Source organism: Corvus kubaryi, unplaced genomic scaffold (genome assembly GCF_017639235.1).
Source record: "Corvus kubaryi isolate FWS band 111438036 unplaced genomic scaffold, C.kubaryi_AGA036_p1.0 37334, whole genome shotgun sequence".
Lineage (NCBI taxonomy): Eukaryota > Metazoa > Chordata > Aves > Passeriformes > Corvidae > Corvus > Corvus kubaryi.
In genome coordinates, this window is record NW_024581108.1 from 1048229 (window position 1) to 1070752 (window position 22524).

A 22524-nucleotide genomic window follows, 5' to 3' on the forward strand; every position below is an offset into this window, starting at 1 on the left:
TTGACTCCAGGCAGGATTCAAGCTTCTGAGTCAATCCTGGTGCCTCCCCGAGCACATTAAACCTGCCCCAGGCAGAGCCATGGCCGTGTCTCCGGGGCGTTTGGTGTCACTGCGTTGTGCTCACGTCCATCTTATTATGTGTCACAGCTGAGACAGGGACTGGGAGAATCTTGTCTGTGCTGCAGACACCATCCCTGGAGATCACCAATCACCTCTGCCCAGGTCCTTCTGAAAACATGGTTATTCACCTTGATGATCAGGAATGGGAATCCTACCACAAGGCAGGAGTGGGAATAGGATCATCCTTAACTCTCTGATGTGGATGGATTTTGCTGCAGGACATGCACTGGATGTTGATTCTGTTTTAGGGCAGCTTCTTTGTAAGGAGAAAAATTCTTGCACATCTGGTGTGCAAGAGAGAGGTGGGTACCCCCTGGGGAAAATGCCCACCTTGAGCTGAGCCAGTCTGTTGCTTGAGAGAGTTGAGACAAATGCTCAACCTGCTGGAGTCAGGGATGTTGTCATTAGCTAACAGCAGAAGCTGCTGGGGAGGCAGCACTGGTCTTTCCTCTAACAGTGTTGACAGTCACAACAGCCAAAGAGAAGGGCACCTTCCTGCCTAGAAATGTAGCCTGGCACTTCTCAAGTGAATTGCTTCTACATCAAGAAATGCAGATCCTGTTCAAATTCAGCAGGCAGAGAACTTCTGTCAGTTCTGACCAAGTTAAAGCAATTATGGAGAAGGCAGATGCTTTGGGTAAATACTTTGCTTCTGTGTTTCATTTAAAAGCAGCATCTATGTTGCAGGAGAAAAAAAAAAAGACATAAGCCTCAAAAAAGAAAGGTATCTCTTAGTTTGACATGTCTTTTTTTCTCCCCGAGTTTGTGTGGTAGAAGCCCCGAAGAGGTCAGCTCAGGCTTTTAAAATAGAGCTAAAAGCCATCGGTTTGTGCCAGTGCCCTGTGCCCTGTCTGTTTGGGGGGGAGGAGGGGGATAGTGCTGCGGGACGATTTGGGGAGATGCAAAGGGGCTTTTCTGTTATTCTGCTGCCATCTGCTGGTCCGAGCCCACAGGAAGTTCTGTGGCAGCGGGGAATGGGAGTGGAACATTGATGGCTGGTGTGGGGTGGCCAGTGTCCCCGAAGGAGCGGGGCCTGTGCTCCCTCCCTGCAGGGCACACAGATGCAGTTGGTGCTGCACTCCCCATCGTCTTCATCTCTGCTTTCTCCACGATTAATAGTTAAAAAGACCAAAATGTGGAGCTTGGTCTGCTCTGTCAGAGCCCTGGGCTCCTCCAGCTCTGGTCTTACCATGAAGGTGAGGTGGGGTTATGTGAAGGTGGCAGCAGATGGCAGTACTGCTCCTGCCACTGTGCACCTGCAGGGATGTTTGTGGGGCAGTCTGGGCTGAGCTCTGCTGGGATTTTCCTCTGTTTTTTTAGAGCAGCACTGTGATACTCTGGGTTCTTGTGTCTTGTAAAAGCTTGGGCTCACCCAGCTGCTTGGTCTTTGCTGCTGGCGTTAATAATCCTCTTTCCTTTTACCAAGCCACCAGGTTTTCAAAAAATTAATAGGAGCTGAATTACCTTCACAATTTCTGTTCAAGTGGTCAAAATGTGGCTGAAATTGGCCAATTCCTCAAAAACTGCCAGGAGATCAGAGGCAAAGAGCATGTTGCATTGTAAGCATTTCCTCTGGTAAGCCACTTGAAGCCAGCTGGGAAAGCTGGGCTGCCCTTCTGGAAGGTGCCTGGAGGGATTTGGTGCCCAGAGCAACCCGTTTGAGGACACAGTCTCCTCTCTGAATGCCCAGCTCCTGTGGGAGGCTGCTGTGAGCTCTGTCCCATGGCTTCTTCTCCATCACTGCCTCTCTCCTGCCTGCCACACATTCCATGCTGGCTTTGCTCTCCTGGTGGCTGGGCCAGGCCCGTGTGGCATGTCCCTGAGGAGAGGATGTCCTCTCTGTTGTGGCTGCTTCAAAGGGCCGAGGCCCATCCTCAACTCGCTTTGCTCTAACGTGGCAAGCCAGGCTTTGAGCAAGGCACAGCCAGCCTTGAGCTCAGCCAGCACGGGGAGCAAGGAGGATGGGAAGCCGGGAGAGAGGAAGAGATCTTTGATGGGGTTTTCCAACAGCTTTTCCCTCTTTTTTTATTTTGCAGTTTAAAGGCAAGACTCACAGTGGGAGACCTAATGGCTCAGGAGCAGCATCTCTGCTCTAGCGAACAGGAGGTATTTCCCCTCCTGTAACCCCTTTGGTTACTATCCATAGTAACTTTTGAAGTGTTTGGGTTTCAAGCCTTTGACATTTCCCAGGCTTATTTCCTCAAATGATTTGAGAGAAGTTAAAGCCCTTTCTGTGTGAAAACTGGAAGCATGGGGAGTAGGTGAAAGTGAGAAAGGCTGGTCCTCAGTAACGGAGGGCTGCCAGGTGGGAGAGGATACCCCAAAGCCATCTGGGCAGTTGCAGGGTTTTGGTGTTGTTTTGGGTCAGCCTGGCCTGTTTCAGCCAGTGCTGGTGGGAGCTGCTGGTGGAGCTATGGGGCAGATGTGTGATTAGGGTGGACATGGGCACCCTTCTCTCTGGGCATGGCTCTGGATGAGTGCAGCAGCAGGTCTCCCAAGGCTGGCATGGGATGGGACTCCTGATTTTGGCCATAGGCTGGCAGGTAAGCAGGAAGGGGTATAATCCATGCCCAGGACTGAGAGGTTTAGTGTTTTATCACCTCTGTGCCCATGTAATAGATTCCATAAAACTGCCAGAGCAACTGTGAAACAAATGCCTGACCAACAGAAGAGGTTTGTGGGCAAAATCTGCATGTTGTATCACAACCTGGGCTCAGCAGGCAAGAGGACTTGAAGTCAGCTGTGCATAAATAATAATCTTTGGGAGTACTTTAGCTCCCCTGAGCAGAGTCCTGTTGGCCAGAGCAAAATGTAATATTTGTTTTAGTAACTCATCCATCCTTCATCGGGGATGAGTTTTCCAGCTTAAAAAGAGATTTTCATCTCCAGCTCCTGTAATGCTTCTAACACTAGGAACTGATTTGGTTGAAATATTACTTGGGTTTACTTTATGTGGAGATCTGGGGTTTTCTTCCTGTTGGTTTTGATTCAGGAAAGTGTCTCTGTTCATCAGGGGGCACTTAAACTCTCTGCTGAGTAAAAGCAGTGTCTAAGCTGGGAGTGGTCCGTGCATCCGCTGTGAATTGGGCAGGAATGAGCCCATGGCAGTGGATGACAGCGGTTTGATGCACTCCTTCCCGTCAGATGTTGGGAAATAAAACAGGATTCCGGGACACTCATTTGACGATGTTGACTTGGTCTCCCTGTGAGTCTCTGTGTAAGGAGAGTAAATTTAAGAGGCTTTTTTTGCCCTGGAGGACTCCAGGGTCTGCCTTCCAGGCTGTGCCCTGTAGAAATTGCCATCTGACTTGTGGGCTGGGAAATGACTGAAATTTTCCTGTGCGTTGCCTCAAGTTGGGCATTTCAGCCTCTAGTTTGGTACCTGACTGCAAGTGGCTAGAGCAACACAGGCTCTGCAGGTGGGTTTAGCAGTCACACTTCAGCTTTTAAAACAGAAAAGCTGACTAACGACAGGCCATTACTACCAGGATGCCAAGAGTGCCCAGAGCCTTTATGGGAAGACTGTCACTTACTGCCTGAAGGTGCCATGCCAGCACAGCAAGACCAAAGCCCAGTCTCAGCGTTGCTGTGACTCCTTGAAGGACCGTGGCTTTTATTTATCTATTTTATTTTTATTTTAGGCTTCAGATTCTGGAGTCATGTTAAAACCTGGGATGAAAAAAGCACAACTCTGTCAATGTGTGTACAGCAGAAGGATGAGACTCAGCCAGCTTTAAGGTTAAAAAAGAGCAGAGAATGCACCCGAGAGAAGGCACAGCCAGTCTGGATGGAGGCTGTGTCAATGCTGATCTCCAGCGGGGGCAGTAGCACAGTTCTCAGAGGATCCAGCTTAGGACCCATGAATATTTAGGTTGGTCCTGCTTTGGCTGCTCCTGCTGTGCATGAACAATGCTGAGTGGCGCAACCGTGGCAAAGCTCTCTCCTCTCCCCAGCCCAGTAAAGACTCACAGACACACTTAATTGCAAGCCAGGTGACAATTCCTGGGCTTGCAGGAGCAGGGGTCAACTTGTGCAGTCTGGGTTTTACAAGTGCTGAGCAGCGATGCCCACGCGGGCAGGCTGCATGCCACGGGCTGCAGCTGCCCGCAAGGGGGCTCGTTTTCCCCTTTCTTCTCTGTTGGTGCTGCACAAGTCCTGTGAATGGTTAAATATCCTTCCAGGACAAGGTAGACAAAGGGTTTCTGCCCAACAAACCCCTGTCTCTGTAGGTCTGCTGGTGCTGCGTGCCCCTAACTTGTGCTGGGGAAAGAAACAGCAAAGCTCTCGCCGAGCGGAGGGACGGGAACATTTTACAGCTCATCGAGCAGGCTCCAGGTTTGTGGCAGGGAGACGTAGCTCAGGCTGACTTCTCTGAAACCCCCTTTTAGAGCCGGGGCGGAGATAATTTCTGGACTGTGAGAATCCCTGTCATTTTGTACAGGTTAACTACAGATAGCCCTGGCGCAATGCAGGCAGCTGAGTGCTGGCCTTTCCCTTCTCCAAGCGTGCACGCTCTCCCGTGTGGACATGGCATTCATCCCGAGCAAACACCAGCAAGGATCCCCAGTTCTGAGCTTTCCTTTTCTGGAGCACTCAGAGCCAGAGTGGAAAAAAGTTTGAGGGCCTGGGGAGTTTGGTGGCAGAGCTCTTTCCTCCTCCCGGGGAGGTGGGAATAATCCAGGGACAGGGAAGAGAGGCTGCCTTTTGTCCTGGCTTGTGGCTGAGTTGTGCCAAGTCAGGAGGCGATGGAGCTCCCAGACCTCCACGCTGGAAGCAGAGCCAGGTAACCCACTTTCCATGCTGTTGACTACAGTCTATCCCAGCTGACCATCCAGCCTGGGGGAATGGGATGCTTCCCTCATACTTCTCCTTAGCACTAATGAGCTGTGGGGCTAATGAGCTCGGGGTACCTTTGTAGCCTTAGTGTTTAGCAGCCACCGGCTTAGCAAGGCCCTTGGCAGAAGCCAGCTTGCTGAGTCCCAGGCCCTGTGGTAGTGAGCTGGAGAGCTGGGGAGAGGGATATCACCAGTCCTAAACCAGACAGCAGCCTCCTGAGAAGGGGCAGGAAGTGCTGAATTCTCAATCCCCCCACTGAACTGGCAGCTCGTGCCGAGCATTGTAGCCGAGCATGTTTGCAGCGTTTTATGGGGCATAATCTGTTGTCATCAAAGCCCATGGCAAATTCCGTACTTTCTGCAGCTAACGCTAAATAGGTCTTTTGAAGGTTGTAATTTCTCGTTTAACCGATGCCAGTTGCGAATACTTTGTGTTGAGGAATAACCCCTTAGTGCCAAATAAAATACAGTGGAAGTCTGTGGCATGTTTTTCAGCGTATTGTTAGTTACAGCCCTCCTGACAGAGCACATTCTATGCTGAAGATAAATGCTTGGGAGTCTCTTGCCAATTTATGTCCGAAAGGGCTTTTCTTGGATGTCCTCCTCTCTGTGGAAAATGCTTTTCTGTTTTTCCAGCAAACATATAATGAGCTGTGCTTAAAAGAAAAAGAGGGCCTATTTCAGGACCAGAACGTTGTGCTTTAGTTCTCTCCCAGCTGGTTTGGGGTTCTTTGTTACACCTCGCTGCGTGGCAGTGGTCTTTGTGTAGCCATCTGCGTGTTCCAGGACCTGCATGGGGGATATTTCAGTCCACCCAGCACCACTCTGTAGTGTCCCTTGTGCCTGGGATGGAAGCATAATTGCAGCTGACCTGTACCAGAAAATCCAGGCCCTGTACAGGTTGCAGGTACAGTTGTTGGCATATCAGGATACTGGATTCCCATGCATGAATTGAATTCAATTTGTGTGACTACAGGGGAGCCTGGAGAGTTGGTGTGAGTGGGCTGGGATGTGGGGCCAGTTGGAGGACGTCCCCACAGGCATCCAGGCTGGTGGTGGCCCATGGCCAGGAGCCTCTGGTTGTGTCTGGTTGCTCACAGGTGCTCACTGGTTCCAGCTCAGCATGTCCAGCACCTGGCTGGGCCCTGGGGCTGGCTAGAGAGGGTGTTCAGCCTGAGCTGTGCTGGCCATCCCTGGTACCCCTTTCTGGGAGATGTGTGGAGAGCTGCGTGAGGGAGAGGGAGGAGGCCACCTCTGACAGAGAACCACCTGCATACTTGCTCACGTGACCAGAGAGGTTGGCAGAGATCTAAGTGAAGATGAAGGCTCTTGAGGTTTCTGTGAGCAGCCAGGAGCAGCTGAGCTTTCTTTCCTAGGGATAAGGTGATTTCAGAAGTCCCCTTGAGTGAAGCAGAGAGAGAGCCCATCCCATGGATCTTTCTGTCTCAATCGACCCAGACATCCAGGTCTGGATTTGTGGTTCAGTAGGTCAGCAAGGCTGAGGGAGGGCCTGCACTGCAGCAGTGGGATGATCTAGGGCTCTGTGCCCTGCTAGCACTGACAATGGCTGGGAAATGGGACTGCAGGACTCACAAATACACCAGCCATCATTCGTGTATGCAACTGAAATGAAATAGCTGCTATGTACCTTTATACCACACACTGAAAGTGTTTTTGTTACTTGCTGTTATTTTATTTTCTGTGCTGTGAAGATCAACAGCGTGAATGTAGTGCCAGTGCATCCCACTTCTGATTTATTTGGAAGTGATTTGCTTTTTGTCTGCACCTTTCTAAGCATGGGGCTACTGGATGTATTATGAGCAAAGAGAGTGGCACAGCACATCCTCAGAGAGAGGGATGTCTGAGCAGATGGGTGAGGCAAAGCAGGGAAGGAAGCAGAGGCTCAGAGGAGCAGCCTGTCCTGCCCACAGTCCTTCAGCAAGGCAGGGAGTTTCCCAGGCTGCCAAATCCAACCCTGCTCTGCTGTCTGGTGTCCCCAGTTTTGATTTTTGCTGGTTTTGTTGCCATCTACTAAAGCTCTTCCCCAAATACAGCTTCACTGAGAGCTGGAAAAGTGGTGTGAGCTCCAGGGATGTGAGTCTGGCAGTGAACTGATGAAGCTGCCAGATGGAATTTTTACGTGCTCTTTGACCTACACTAGCCCTGGCACACATTCCTCTAGCCTGCTTTGAGGACCTCTGATGATGGAGAAATCTGTGTAATACACACTAATCACCCCTGCAATCTTTAATCTGTGGAAGGTAATTTGCTTCTTTCAGGACAGCTTTGATGTGGATGGGTTTAAATCTGCACTTCCGTACTGTATTGAATGTGGTCCTGAGGCTAGGCGTGTTCTCTCTAAATATTCTCAAACATTGTTTTTCCAGTGAAAAACATCACCTAACTCCCAGAGGGTTTGCTGAGTAGTATTGTTATTATTTGGAGAACATTTTTTCCTTCATTTCCATTGCAATTCATATTCATATATCAGTGTTTCTTGGCTTAAAAATACCTTGTACTCGATTTACTTTATTTTTACTTTAATTGTTAGCAAAAAAATATTTAATGAAATAATGAAATAATAAATTATTTTGCCAGAGGGTTGATAGAGAAAATAAGATGTTTTCCTGCGTGTGTGGAGAAAGCTGTTTAAAAATGTCTCATTAAACATAATTGACATTTCTGGACATGAGTGACACTAGGAAGTTTGAAAAAATGCCCAGGCTAACAGGCTGAGGGACAGGAATTTGCTGCATTTGACAGGGTGGATATGAGAAGGATGCAGCGCTGCAAATTCGGCAGCACAGCCTTGCCAATGTGTCTAGACAGCCCATCTCTATGGGGGAGAGAAAAGCTTATTCCCTGGAGCTGTTCCAATGAGACCAGACCACTTATGGTCTCCTTTATCCATGGAGACTTTCCATCCAGGCTTGGGGTTTACGCTGAGCTGGCTCAGCCCTCGCTGCCTGGTGGCTGGTGATCCATGTGAACTGATTCGGGCAAGCCATCCAATCTTATGCTGGTTTTGAGACACTCCTGTGCTAGGTGAGGATATGGCTGGTCTGGCAGTAGATGTGATTCATTAGCTAGAGCCCTTTAAAATCTTTAAATTCTGTTAAATTTTGCTAGAACTGCAGCATTTGTCTGCTAACCCTGCACCAGACCAAAAGCAGTGTTTTGTGGCTGAGATGTCCCACCTTCCTGCACAGGTCCCTTAAATTGTCTGATCCTCCAGGTTAGAGTATCTGACATTTCAGACAGATTAAGGGCAGGAATAAACAGATATCCTATAATGTATTCATCACCTGGAGGCAAAACTTATTATTCCATATTAAGGATTGTCATTTCCAACATACCCTTGTGTGCCTCAATTCACAGGCACTCTCATTATTTTGCCTCTGCTGCTGGGAGTTGTGCTTTTCAAACTGCGGTGAACTCTGGAAAGACAGGGTTTCCATTCTTCAGCTTTTTGATTTCAGATTTCTGGATGATTGTTCAACTCTGGCAAGGAACCATTCAAAATACATTCCAAAATATTCATCATTCCAGCAGACTAAGAAACATAAGATGTAGCAATTTGTTAGCTAATGTGAAATGCGTTCACCGTCCAGAAGAGGCAAATGATGGAGGTGGGTCTGAGCCTGATTTCTTTTTGCATCCTGCAGAGCTGGGGTGTGGAGCATCCTGGAGCCCATGATCTGTCCCATCTGCCTTCCTGTTTTGCTGGATGTCCCTCTGTCCAACAAAAATCTCCCAGACACCAGCAGCAGCCTTGTTCCATCTCCTTGTCCTTTCTCCTTTGAAGAGTATGTTTTAACTGTGGACCTGGGAAGGAGAAAGTTGTTTTTAAATGGCCCTACACGCTCTGATCCCTTTGCCTCCTGTAGCAACTGTTAAGGGCCTTTATCCCCCACCCAAGGAGTGTGATCCCAGTTGGGATGCTCAGCCCTTGGAAAAGGCAGGTGGGCTGGATGCTGAGTGCCAGGCTCAAGTTATGTTATTTCCGGACCTTGGATGACATCGTTTTTCCAGTTGTGATCAAGAGGGATCCATGAAATCCATTAGCGGTAAAAAAAATGGGTTTCTAAGTGAAGCTTTGCGGCAGCTCCAGTCCAGTTTGCTTGGGAAGGGGTGGTGGTGGTCCAATTTCCTTGAAACACATTTGTTCTTGGATGCTAATGAAAGGGAGCACAGCCCTTGGAGAGCTCATTCCCATGTTCTCGTCGCCATTTGCACCTCCCATTCTCCTGGCCCGTGGCACCCTGTGGTCCTGGCATGGCTGTTCCATGCCATGCAGTTTGCAGGGCTGGATATTCCAGGAATACACAGATGAAATATTCATTGAGAGCAGTGTTCCTGCCTACCAGCGGAGCCAGCTGGCGTGTGCATCCCACTGGTCATTGTCAGTCTGTTTGTGCAGGTCCCACGTACTAAAAAAACCTGTCCAAGTGAATTTCCAGATCCAGTTGGGATGGCTGCTGAATAATGGCACTTCTCAGCAGCACAATGCGGACCTGGACAAGCAGAGACATTCATGGAGCCAGTCAGCTTGAGTCAGTCGTTCCCCGTGAGGGCAGGAGCTTGCTGGGGAACATTTGCAGACTCTCGTGGCTGCCACAGTGTTTGGAAATGAGCCAGTTGAAATGCCAATTGGTTCGTCTGCAATGTACATATGGATTGAAAAAAAATCCCCCCCAAGGCAGCTCTTTTCTGTCTTGACAAAAACCCTTTTGTTTTTCTTTTCCCACCCCCCTTTTTATTTTTGCACTTGTCAGCTTGTTGCAAAAATATCTAATTTTCCTTATTTGAAAGTTTTTCTAGCTGAAGTTCATGAGGATTTTTTGCCACTTTTTCTAAATGCAAGAGGACGTGTATTAAAAGCAGTGTTGCCCAGAGTCCAGGTGGGCATGCAGTGCCAGGTCTCCACTTCATGGCTTCCATCTCTTCATGATTCATGGCAAGTGATAGGTCTGGCGTGGGGGTCACCTCTGTACATAAAGAGAAGGGGACACTAGGAAAATCCAGCAGGGAAGCAGGTGGAAATAATACCATGTGCCTTTTGCATAACCTGTAACCCTATGGAGCTCACTCCAGGGGGATATGAGTATGGAAAATACATTAGTAACCTGTCCTGTCCTAATTGCAGTGGTGCTTGTTGCCTCTGTCTTGGAGGCAGCTCACGGTGTATATCCAGGTGGACGTGGATATTGATATTGGCCGTCCTGACACTTCAGTCTGTTCTGCATGGAAAGTTTTAATTGCACAGTCAAGTTAAGAGCAGTGGTGGCTCTGAAGGACACTCAGAGCTGATGTGCTGGTTTGGAATACACCATGTGTGCATTAAAGGGGGCAGTGTCCCACAGCTTGGCTTTTCAAGTCTGCGGAGAAAGGAAGGAAAAGGGTGCTGGACAGGAGAGGAGAAATTTTTTTTTTTTTTTTTGTCTTCTGGAATGAACCAGGGCAGGGAGGGGATCAAGAATGTAGAGAGGCATCTTTGGAAGTGAGAAGATACTGATGGAGCAGGGTGGAGGTTGGGAAGTTTGGTCTGTGCTGAGTAAATGCCATTCCTAGGATGAAACTTCAGGACACATGGCACAAGAAGGGGAGCTGATGGGAAGAGGACGTGGGTGTTGGAAGTCAAACCCCTGACCTTGCAAAGCCATGAGCTCACACATGTTCCACCGTGCCGAACACTGATCGAGGGTCTTAACCAGGACTGAGGGAGGGGCTGTGGAGGCTGAGGGGCTCCAGCTCTCCAGGAAGGTCTGGAGGTCACGCTGGCACCATGGCAGCCGAGTGCTGTGCTGGGACATTTGGGGTGTGACACCTCCGGGTGTGATGGTGGGGTTTGGCTGGCGCAGCTCTGCAATTGCGTTCCTTCTCCTCTGTCATGGGTCCAATGTCTCTGCAGCGTTGGGTTGATCTAATGAGGGACTCAGGGGAACACAGCCCCCTTGGATCCTGTCCCCTCCTGAGCCTGGTGAATCCATGCTCCTGGATCTCCGCCACGGTCTGGTGGTTTGGTCTCTTTGTCAGTTACAAAGTGCAGTCTCACAGAACATGATTTGCCGCTGGCAGGCTTTTAAAATATGTGTTTGCTTTTGATTATGTGGAGGTTTTTTTAAATTAATTTTCCAAGGATCAATGTGGTAATGCATATAAAAATTACAATATGTAAAACAAAGTATAAAAGCATACAAGGAATTCCAAACACATAACATACTGTTCCTTGGAGCTTATGAGATCCATACAGCGCTTATTGTATTATGGGAACACTCTGACCCCAAGACCCGTCAGAAAGGCTTGTTAGAAGAGCAGGACTAAGCCATGTGCCTTGTGAGCTGTAGGATGCACAGAAGGAAAACCCTAGTGAATATAAAAGCAGAGCTGTTACAGCAGAACTCAGACCGGTCTGTGGGATGTAGGGGGACTTTCCATGGCTTTGTACCAATTCCTGGAGGAGGATGTATATGTCTGCCCCCGCAAATGTTGTTCTCCCAATAATTAACACTTAACATTATGTCTTCCCAGGGAGACTCTCTGGATTTCCATGGGATCATGATTACTTTTTTTTTCCCCAAATATAATTTCTTCTGTCAGCTCCAGCAAGTGGGAACACTGACATGGTTAGGGAGGGCTCACATCTTAGCTGCTGTAACTGCCCATGTGCTCTGCAGGTTGCCACCAGATGAGAGGCAGAGCAGCAGAGCTGATACCACCCTGAAAAGAAGTTCTGGCTTACATTTGCCTTAGAATAGGGCTCTTGGCTTCTGGTGCTGCCCTGTCTGTGGGTCAAGAAAAGGGCAGGTTGGGATTTTAATGGGACCTGATCCCTTCACACCCACAAAAGTGCAGAGCAGAGCGGAAAGCCTCTGCACTCAAGTCCCCAGTGCCTGGTAAGTTTGGGTGAAGATTTGTTTGCATGCTGGAAACTATTTTCAGGAGCTTGGAGGTGTCTACAGACTCTCCACCTGGAAGGTGACAACCCCAAGACCTCATTCCTGGTGGCGAGCGTCATTGACTGTACTGTGCCTCGAATCCCACATGAGAATGTCTCTTTTGGCCACGGTGCAGGCAGGAGGTCCCTCTGCTTGAGCACCTGTCCTGAGGGAGGACAGCGAGGGTTTCATCCTTGATGCTGGTGAGGCTGTGGCTGTACAGGACCTCAGCAGGTCTGGCAGGCAGAGCCAAGTGCAACAGTAGAGGCAGGGCAGTGCTCTCTCCCTGCTATCCATGCAGCAGCCATTCACAGCTCCATAATGATCTGAAACTGTTTGTATGCAGTCAGCTGAAAATCACCCTGATAGGTTCCACATTGCAGACACTTCGGAGAGGAACTGCTGTAGCCCCACAGGTAACGCTGAAAATAGGCACGTTTTTCCATTTAATATTAAAACTCAGATTTGGTATGAAAAATTCAGTATTGCCTTTCTGAAGCTTTGTGCTCTTGCACAGAACAACTTATTATTTATGTGCAAAACTTGAACCTGACTGTGAGATAATCACAAGAGATGGCTTTTAAAGGAAATAGAGCATCTGTTTCTTTGTTAGTTTTTTCTGTGTTCCTGGTGCTCTTAACAAGACTTGAACTTTGGATACTTGAATTTTCCGTGTAATTGAAATAATTTAAACATTAAGATAGTGCAGAAAAAAACAAATAAACAGCCGAGGTTAGGAAAAAAGCTCATCTGGTGTTGTGGTATGAGAGGAAAATGATAGTTCAAAAATCTCTGTAGTCTGACCTGTAATCACAAATAAAAACCTTCTGTTATCACTGTTGTACAGCTGGGCTCGTCAGGGCTAGCTTCAGTACATGACTTAATAGGCATCTCCTACCTTAACATATTTACTTCGCTTTTAAATGTTATCTTTCATTCTGTATTGCCTACATTTGTGATGGCTGCTGTGGGGTACTTACACCTTATCCGTGTAGCATTTGTGTGCCCTGAAGTTAAACCTTATTTCCATTGAAAATACTTCTCTTGTGCACAGAAATATGTGTGAGCTGGAGTTCGTTCTCTCCTGGGAGGTCTTAGAAAGCTACTTCAGGCAGCTCTGAGCATGAAATCTTACCCATGTATGTCCCCCTGCCCGTCTTCTGTCCCTGCTCACATCTGGCAAAGACACCGGATGCTGCTGCTGGATGATGGGCTCCCAGTGCCCAGAGGAGCAGGCTGGAAAATCATGTGAGACTTGTCTCAAATCAGTGGGGCAGGGCTTTGTCACCGTGTGGATTTTGTATGTCCCCATCCCTGCTTCCCATTCCTCCACTTGACAAAGCTGCCCTGCACCCACAGTGTTGCAATATTTTGGAGGAATGTACTGAATCGAAAGCAAAGCAGAGCGTGAGTAAAACTGGACTGGGAGTCTGTGACAGGCTTTAAACTGGATGGCTGATGTTGGGGAGAGGAGTCTGCCCAGGGCTGGGGGAGCACACAGAAATATTTCTATTCAAGCTTCATTAAATTTAAGTTTAAACCCAATAAAAAGCCCTGTTCCTTTCCTTTCTTTTCTCCCTTTTCCTTTCTTTCTCCACCAATCTGAATAAAACTTTCTCTGGATTGCAGTATTTTTTGTATTTTAAGAATTTTTAGTTGCTGCCTTATTAGTTTATAGTTTATTTTTTTTTCACTGTGAAATAATTTTTCTTGCTTGTTCTTAAATCTCTGCTCAAACGTTAGCTTCTTATTTTGAAGGCTGTGATTAGAGTGAGATTCCTTATTTTCTTCCTGGAGTCCTTTCTCGGTTTAGAGTTTCTGTAACTGATGTGACAAATCTTTCCTGCCTTACTGTACTTTATACTGTGGTTGAGTGTCTCTGTCCCTCCCTTAATTAAATCAAATTGTTTACTTTCAATTTGGATCCAATTAATGTACTATAATAGCTGGTTCTGGACTTAATAGGACTGGTCAAAACTTTTCCAAACTGCCCACAGAATGTAAATCCCATCTGGAAATTAGCTTTTCTTCTGACCTGGAATGAATGCAATGCACAAGCATTCCTGCAAACTGGAAATCTAAAATATGTGCGGTTTTAAGTATTGATGGAAAAAATACCAGTCTTGAAACTTCTACATAGGCATTTAGTTCTCAGCTCTGTTTTGTTTTTTTAATGCACTGTATTTTCAATGTGGCAGCCCAAGAGGAGCTGCCTGATGGTGACCCAGTGATAGTTAGAGACACTGGGACAGGCGCTGTGAAGTGAGGAGAATAGACTGGAGTGTCTGCAAGTGTGGATCTGCCTCGCTGCAAGAGGAAAGAAGAATGGGATTTTTCATGCTGTATCATTTAGGAGCACTTAAAAATGCTTTGGTGCACTTGTGTATGACACCAGGACTTGCACATTATGGGAGAATGTAGAAATAACGCAGGAAAATGCAAATGTGGAAACAGGACACAAAGTCCCCCAGCCCAGCATGAAAGGTTGGGATTTGGAAATGAAATTCCCAGATTTTCCAGCGTTGGGTTCCTGAGAGGAGAACGCGCATTTCGATTTCTCTGCGAGGCACGTTTGCAAGCTGCTCAGCTTTTGAGAACACTGCTTGTAATAAAATTTTTCTGATTAAAAGAATGTTGATGAAAGACTTCTGACCTATCTAAAAAGCTTTAGAGCTGTTTTCCTCTCCTCTCCGTTTCTGCTAACTCCAGTCACTAGTGCTGTCAACACTGTTCAGGAATACCATTTTTCAGTGTTCGGCGTTGTTTCCTGATAAAGAAATAATGGCAGAGAAAAAGAAGTACCCTGCTGACATGCTGAAGGCAGCTGGGGAGTGCTGTGAGCAAGGTGACATGTGCAGGCAGCTGGGGTTTAGGTGTGTGCAGCCCCTGTTAGCAGTTTGTAACCAGCATGTGGCAGATGCCTGCATGGCAAGACACAAGGAGCAATCAACCCAGTGCTGCTCTGGACTGGGTTATTCTGTTATTATTCTTTTCCCCGCTACCCGAGTCGCTCCTGTAGACCTTTGGATCTTGCGCTGTTCCAGAGGTGCGGCAAAAGGAGACCCCAAAGTTCTGAACCTCCCTGTCACAGGTTGTGCTTTGCTGTCACCTCCATCCAGCTCTGTCCCTGGAAAAGGGGGGTGACTCACAGCCCTGCTCCATGCCAGCCGAGGCTGGGGGTGCTTTAGCCAGCGGTGACCCGGCCGTGAGTCACTCAGCGCGGACACTTTCCTTCCTCGGCCCGGCTATTTTTGGGCGCGGTAATTACGAGGTGAGCTGTGAATCACCGGCGTCTCGATTTACGCCGGGAGGAAACCAGGCAAATTGTGCTAACGTGCTTGGCAGGGAGAAATTCTTGTTCTCCAGTGTTTTACAGATTTGGCCCTTCTTCTTGCTCCCCAGAGGGATGTGCTCACCCTTCCTCATGCGTAGCTGTCACGAAGGATTGAGCAACGGCCAGACGGCCTCAGGCTCATGTTCCCCCCAGCCGGGTGTTGTCTTCTGGGCAGAAACTGATGCTTCAGAGGCCTGGATGGGATTCTGAAGGGGTTCCAAAGGCTTTTATTGATTTGTTCATACACTCTGCATAGGCAGGGTTTAGATTGGAAAATAGCATGAAATGGATAACTCTGAAGGAGGCCATGTTGACATTGGCCTCTTCAGCAGCTGGTCTTGCAATGTTTGTGGCGTTCGGAGGGACGTTTGTGCCCTTAGGCTCGTTTGCTGTGTTGTGTGGTGCACAGCGGCACAGCTGTGTCGAAACTCGCCAGCTGAGCCAGGGGGAAGTAACTGACCCTTGTTGAGAAGGGTTTGATGATGAGTCAAGGGAAGGACATGTAGGATTTTTCTCCTTCTTTATAGGGCAGTGACCCTGTGACAGCATTAAACCCCCCAGCAGGGAGAAATGTGTGCAGGGGGTTCTGCACAAGCAGCAGTTAAATCCCGTCCCTCTGCTCCACTGCTTTACTTCCCACCACCCAAGCTGATAGATTCACCTGAAGTCTTGCTTTAATTCCCTGGCATTCCTATGTGCATTTGTTTTTCTTGCACATTCCTGCCTCTGCCAGTCCCTTCCCAGCTCAGCTTTACGACTCAGTGTGCCTGTAAAAACTGGTCTCCAAACACTTCCTCTTGGATATGGGAAAACCAAGGGCGTATTTTTGCACCCAGGAATCCCCAGGCTGGAAAGAAGTCTTCTGGGGATCATCAGGCTGTTGGAGAAAGATTAGGGATGGAGGCACTGTAAACCTGCAGGAATTTGAAAACCCTACTTTAATTTAAGAGGAATGTCCTTTTGTTCCCAAGTGGATGGGCCTTGCTCCAAAGGCCTTCAGGTGCAGTAACTGGTACCATATGGTCTGTGAAAAGCAACACAAACAGGTGGTGAGGACAACAACTGTAGACTTTAATTTCCTTGTCAGCCCCTCCCTGTGCCTAACATACCCCCTGGAGAGGAGGAGGATGGGGGAGCTGTCATATTTGTACATGGCAAAAGGAGTGACTGTTTGAGGGGGTGTTCTCCAACTGTACATAGCAGGTCAAGCCCTGGGACTCTCCATGGTGAGACTGTCGCCTGGGCCAAGGTGTGCGGTGGTGAACTTAGAATATGATTCACTAGCATGTGCATTTTTATAGATTCAGGGATCAAAATACTTTAATGCTGACATGAATATTGGCTCAGATCCCCCCGGGTTAATCTGGGTGGTTTTGGTGGCACCCTACACACATGGAGCAGCTGAAGAGGGATGAGTGCAAGGCAGTGACATGCCCATCCTGCAGCCTGTGGGGTGCCCTTTCACAGTGCCAGCAGTGGCCTCCTGCCTCTGCAGGCTGGTGCCTTGCTCTCCCCTTCCTTTGGTGTGGCATCCTGTGGTAACTGAAGGGTTTGCTGGGCTGGGATTGGTGTGGTGGGTGAACATACTTTGGAATAGGAGATGTTGCTCTGCCAACAGCACTGGGAAAAGGAGAGCTGGTGCAGAGCACACACTTGTTCAGAAAAGCCATTTCATGGTTAGCTCAGCACTATGTTGCTCCAGTGACTGTAAGCACAGACAGTAGTGGTGTGATCCAGATGTATTGATTTATTGCCGAGTAAATGCAAACCAGGTACAAAACAATACATGCTCTTATGGGATGCGCGGGTGGTTGTTTAACACCTTGCTGGGCTGGGCAAGGCAAGGAGGATGCTGCAGAGGGCACAACTGTTCCTCAGTAATAGTATCCAACATGCTGTTACCCCAGAGAGCTGTATTATGTCACAGTAAGAGCAATCCTTGGAAACTTGAAGCCAAGAGAACAGGGCTTTGTGATTCTTTGGCGTGAGAAAAGATTTCCAGGATTATTGGGAATGGGAAGATGCATTTTGGGCTTTTTTTGTTGCTTTTCAGAGATAAGGAGGCTGAGACCTGGGGTAACGTGAGAGAGCTTGTACAAGTCTTACACAGTTGAGTTGGAAAATAAATGCTTGGGATGAGTGCACTTTCCCCCTCCTCTTTACATGGGGACTAACACAGTGTGGTTAATGTGTCGTGTTGAAATTGTGCAAGCCCCTTCCCAAGCCCTTTCTGTCCTGCAACCATTGAGGTTGTTCACCCCGTGGCTGTGGGCTCGTAGCTTTCTCACTTTTCACATCTCCAATTGTCTCTCCAGATGATCAGTTGAACTCAGAAGAGAAGAAGAAAAGAAAGCAGAGGAGGAACAGGACTACCTTCAACAGCAGCCAGCTCCAGGCACTAGAGAGGGTCTTTGAGAGGACACACTACCCCGATGCCTTTGTACGGGAAGACCTTGCACGCAGAGTCAACCTCACTGAAGCCAGAGTTCAGGTAATCCCACAGTTTATACCCAGGCACACCTCACCTGGGGGATCATCAGGCCACTCCAGTATGGCAGCAGGAATCCTTGAGGGCACACTAGGGTCACCGAGCTCCTGGGTCATGCTGTACTGCAGCCGCAAGTGCACCATGCCTTGAGGAAGACTGCCAGGCCCGATCTGCCCCCACCATTTGCCACCTGCCCAGTCAGATGTGTCCATATGGCTCGTTCAAGGCCAAGGTGTTGAATGCACAGGCTGCTCATGTTATCTTGAGCTCTTAGCTTGCAAGCCTGCATCTTCTGAAGGTCAAAGCAGATCATGGAACATGAGTTGTACAGCACTCCCAGGCCTTGCTGCCATCAGCACAGGACAGACCCGTGCCCCTCAGCCAGTCCCTCACATGAGGGCTTTATCAGAGCAGGCATGAGGATTGTCTTGTCCTTAGGGTTCCCTGGGACAGGCTGGCCAAGCAGCCAGCTTTTGCAGAGCCTGCGGGGCACAGTGGCGTGGGGATGGGGCAAGTGTCACAGCAGAGCTGGTTGTGATGGTTGGTGAGTCTGTGCTCTTCCCCCTCCAGGTGTGGTTCCAGAACCGGAGAGCCAAGTTCCGCCGGAACGAGAGGGCCATGCTGGCCAGCAAGAACGCCTCTCTGCTCAAATCCTACTCAGGGGATGTGACCGCCGTGGAGCAGCCCATAGTACCTCGCCCCGCTCCAAGACCCACCGACTATCTCTCCTGGGGGACCGCCTCACCCTACAGGTGAGTGAATAACTCCACTGGATCGTCCCAAAAGTGGCCCTCAGACAGCTCTGGTGTACTCACATGGGGCATCTGGAGGATACAGCAGTCTGACCATCCCACTGGTTTTCCTTACCTGTTCCCACCCCACCCCATCTCATTGCCAGTTTTGCAATGTGGTCCTGGCTCGGTATCTGGCAGCTTCTTTTCTGGTGGTCTCTCTCTGCAATTCAGGAAGTTTTGAAAGAGACTCAGGTAGAAATACATGGAAACAGAAGGATTGCCCTAGTGCATCTGGTTTATAGCAAGGAAGAAACCTTTCCACAGGACACAGATCCAGGGGAGGGGAGGTCAGAGCACTTGGGGAGGCTCAGCCACTGCACAGTGGCCAGAAGAGGGAGTTCTGTGGCTGTCCCATGGCAGTCACTGCTTGGGATGCAAGGAAGGGCTGGGAACTTACTTCCTCCATGTGGAGCAGCGCTCAGCACTGAGCTGGTGAGCAGTTTCTTTCTACTGCCTGAGCACAAGTATGTGTGTGAATGTTGTGCTGTGGTTTGCCTGCGTTAAGGGCCAGCTGACAGGCTGGTGTTCAGTGCCCACCTTCTGTGGTCAGTGCTGCTCAAAGGATGACAGGAAAGGAACGTGGATGTGGCAACCCCAGTCTCAAAGGATCTGGGATGTCCGTGCACATCACAGGCCTCCCTGTCCTTTCTGTGCGATTCCTGGCTCTGCAGGAACTGGGTGTGGATGCAAGATCCACAGGATGTGTTGGTTTGTGGGGAGCCAGCTGGCTCACAGGCAGTTAAAAATGAAGTTGGCGGGTGTTTTTTAGCACAGTGGCTTCATTGTTGGTCAGGACCGTGAAGCCTTTGGCTGGATTTCTTCCTGTTCATCTGGCCTGGACACAGCCAGCTTCCCACTGCCTTCCAGGAGCCACACCACACACAGGACCTCTCTTGCTCGGTCGCTTTGACCCTCTTTTTGCTCCAAGCATTGTTTGCACAGTAAGATCTGCAAACACATGGTCTTCCTGTTTGTTGCTTCAGTTCCATGGGGTCCTCCTCATCCACCCTGTATCTTCAGAAGAACAAGTCATAAATCCACCCACTCCAGATATGGAAAAGGATGCTTTCGATGGCCACCAGCTTGGTCTTAGAGACAGCCCTTATCCTTTGCATTTTATCTGAGGACTGCTGTCTATCAAAATCCTTTTTTTTAGGGTTAAGGTTTTCTCCCTGTGAAGTGTTCCTTCGTGTAGCATCCTAGGGAGATGATCAGGGAAGGGAAGCAAGTTCCTTCCCCACCCCAGTGAGACTGTGCTGGTCTCAGTACCAGATCCCTACTGAATGCTCATGGCTTATTTCTACCTCTCACACTTCTAAAAATAGATTGTCCCTCCTGAGATGTTGTTTACACAGGGGGCTTCATAATCACTTCCAGAAGATCCTGCAAAGGTAACTTCCAAGGGCACACAGGGAAGGGCTGTCTGAGGTCACTTGGAGTGCCTGGGATGTACTAATGAGGAGAACAAGGGAGAAGGGTTGGTTTTTCAGCCCCTCAGGTCCAGGCTGTGCCTATCCATGATGCAAAGACACATCTTGCCCTTGTCTGAAGCCACGATGTTTCAGCAAAGACATTTGCAGCTTACACATCAAAGCAGGCTGGACTGCCACCCTCCCACTCCCCTGCACTGGCAGAGGAGCACAGCAGCTGGTTTCCACATCCATGTGGGATGCTCAGGACCCTCAGACACCCCATGCTCCCCAGGTTTTCTAATCCTGCTGATCATCTCTTGGCAATCCCATTCACCTTAAAGGGCCGGGTTGTTGCAGCCTCATTAAAGCTTTGCAGTGAGTAAGGTTATTAAAATATTGGACCCTTGGTGAAATAATACTGGAACACTCCAGCCATGTGGAGTGTTTGCATGGCCCTCTGCCCCCTCCCCATCTTCCCAGCATGCTGTACCAGTCCCTGATTAACAGCCACTCCTGGAGAGGGCTGAGAGCAGGGCCCAAAGCTGCGTGGCCAGGGCTGTTTTTGCTTTTAGATCTGGGAAAAGTTTTCAATCCGTGTGTTTATTCTCCAAACACATTCAGCCACAGGTCAGCCAAAGCTATTTGCAGATCTGTGTTACATAGACAGTCAAGTAGATACTATTATTTTTTTGAAGTTGAGAAATGTTTTGCTTAGGCATTTTTTAGCATAGATTCCTAAGAAAACAAGACTGGCAGTCACGCTGTCAGCCCGCACTTCCCACTCCAGCAACCTTTGACTCCATGGGCCATTGAAAGCCTTATTTGAAAGAAGGATTTTAGGCCTCAGAAACATGATGCTCCTCTGTGTTTCATGGAAGCAGACAGCTGAGTGGAGGAAGGAGATTTTTCTCTGCCTGAATGGGGTGGGAGGGAGGGGGCAACAGGGTGACTTCAACTCTTATTAGACCCTGGAGAGTGTCTGGAGCAGCCCTCAAGCTATTCTGATGTTTGGAGACAGCCTTCTTGTGCACTGCTCCTGATGGAATAATTTGTTTAAAGAGCACTTCTGGAGATTTTTGGTTTAGCAGGGATTTCACTTGGCATCAGTGAGATCATCTTCCCCATGCCTCTGGGGACCTGCAGTTTCAGCCCAGATTTGGCTGGCAACCTGGTTTTGAATGGGGACAGTTTACACCCCTGACTGAAAACTCCTATTTTACCTAGTTTAGAGTACCCCTGAAGCTCTCCAAATTTCTTCCAGCTCAAAAACATGGGAGAGATGCACCTTATAGAAGCAGGTGGGAATGGGGGCTTAAGTAGCTACCAGCTTTACACCTTGTGGGACTTCACACACTCCTGCAGGCAGCACTTAGCCTCTCCCATTGCTGCTGTGAGGTGTGAGGAAAGCGACCAGCCCAGCCATGGAGAGGGAACTGAGGGGATGCAGATGGCTGAGAAGAGCTCCAGAAACACACATCCATGTGTCCTGGACGCTGGTGAAATGCAGATATTCCCTGGTATAGATCTTCTGGAGGCTGAGGATTCACACAGCACTGGGTGACAAATAAACTCCTGGGAGGTCAGAGATGCCACCAGTACTCTGGCGTGAGCAGGCACAGCTCCAGCCTGGATCTGTTGAGCAGGTGCCCATGTCCCTCCAGGGAGATTTGCTGTTGCAAAGGCTTGTCCAGTTGTGGAGGTCAGTGCTGGAAGATTTTTTTTTTAAGACAGAAAAAGGAAAAGACAAAAAGGAAAACAACCCAACCCATGTTGGTTTTTTGGGCTGTGCATGGAGCAGAGCATTTCCCAGAGCCTCAGCCGTGAGCCACCTGGGTAGGCAGATGGAAAAGGTCAGCACCAGAGCCAAGCTCACCTCCAGCAGAGCATTTGGGGGTTCCTTCTGAACACTCTGTGTTAAATGGGCACCTCTAGATCATGTGGTGCTTTTCAACTGGTTTTGATCTGTGGACCAATGTACAGGAAATGCAGCAGGTCAAATACTTTGCTGAGTTTAGGGAGTTACAGGGGGAGTTGCTTTTCACAGAAACCCATGGGACACATGGATTAAACAAGTTTACTAGTGGTCTGGAAAGCAGATTTGCAGATTTTTTGGTAGGATAAGAAAGGAGTCGGAGATCTTTGTTCAGCCTCTGCTGTCAGAAGTGATGTTTTTCATGAAAAAAGTCGCGGTTTGAAGGGAGAAAAAGTAGCTTATGTTTTGGGTTTTTTCCTTCAGCCTTTAGGACATGCTCTTTATAATCAGCTGAAGTTTTGAGGGGAAAAAAATGTGGAAATTTTCATTCCAAAAGGCTGAAACCAAAAAACATCACAATTGTTGAAACGGGTTTTTCCCAGAGTGTTTCTTTAATGTAACATGTGTTTCAGAAGTGACGTGATTTCACAGGCTGTAAAACCAGCAATTGGTCTCATCAAAAAGACATTGCTTCCAGTGGGAATACTTTTAAGGACAATGGTCTAACTGACAGGCTGACTTCATTGTAAACCTTTTTGGGTTAGAAAATAGGAAGTAGAAATTTTCCTGTTGACTTCAACCAGCTTTGGCGTTGCATGAGTTTGAACTGCAGCGGAAAGATTTACCAGGG

At 48.6% G+C, this 22524-nt stretch overlaps 1 protein-coding gene across 1 annotated transcript in view; it reads left to right on the forward strand.

Annotated features, from left to right (window-relative positions):
- The window catches only part of PRRX1 (paired related homeobox 1), a 39449-nt gene that overhangs the window by 13213 nt on the left and 3712 nt on the right, over nt 1-22524 (forward strand). The window contains exons 2-3 of the mRNA XM_042031036.1: nt 17477-17718; nt 18286-18467. Coding sequence (XP_041886970.1) covers nt 17477-17718; nt 18286-18467 — 424 coding nt within the window. The remainder of the gene's footprint in view (nt 1-17476; nt 17719-18285; nt 18468-22524) is intronic.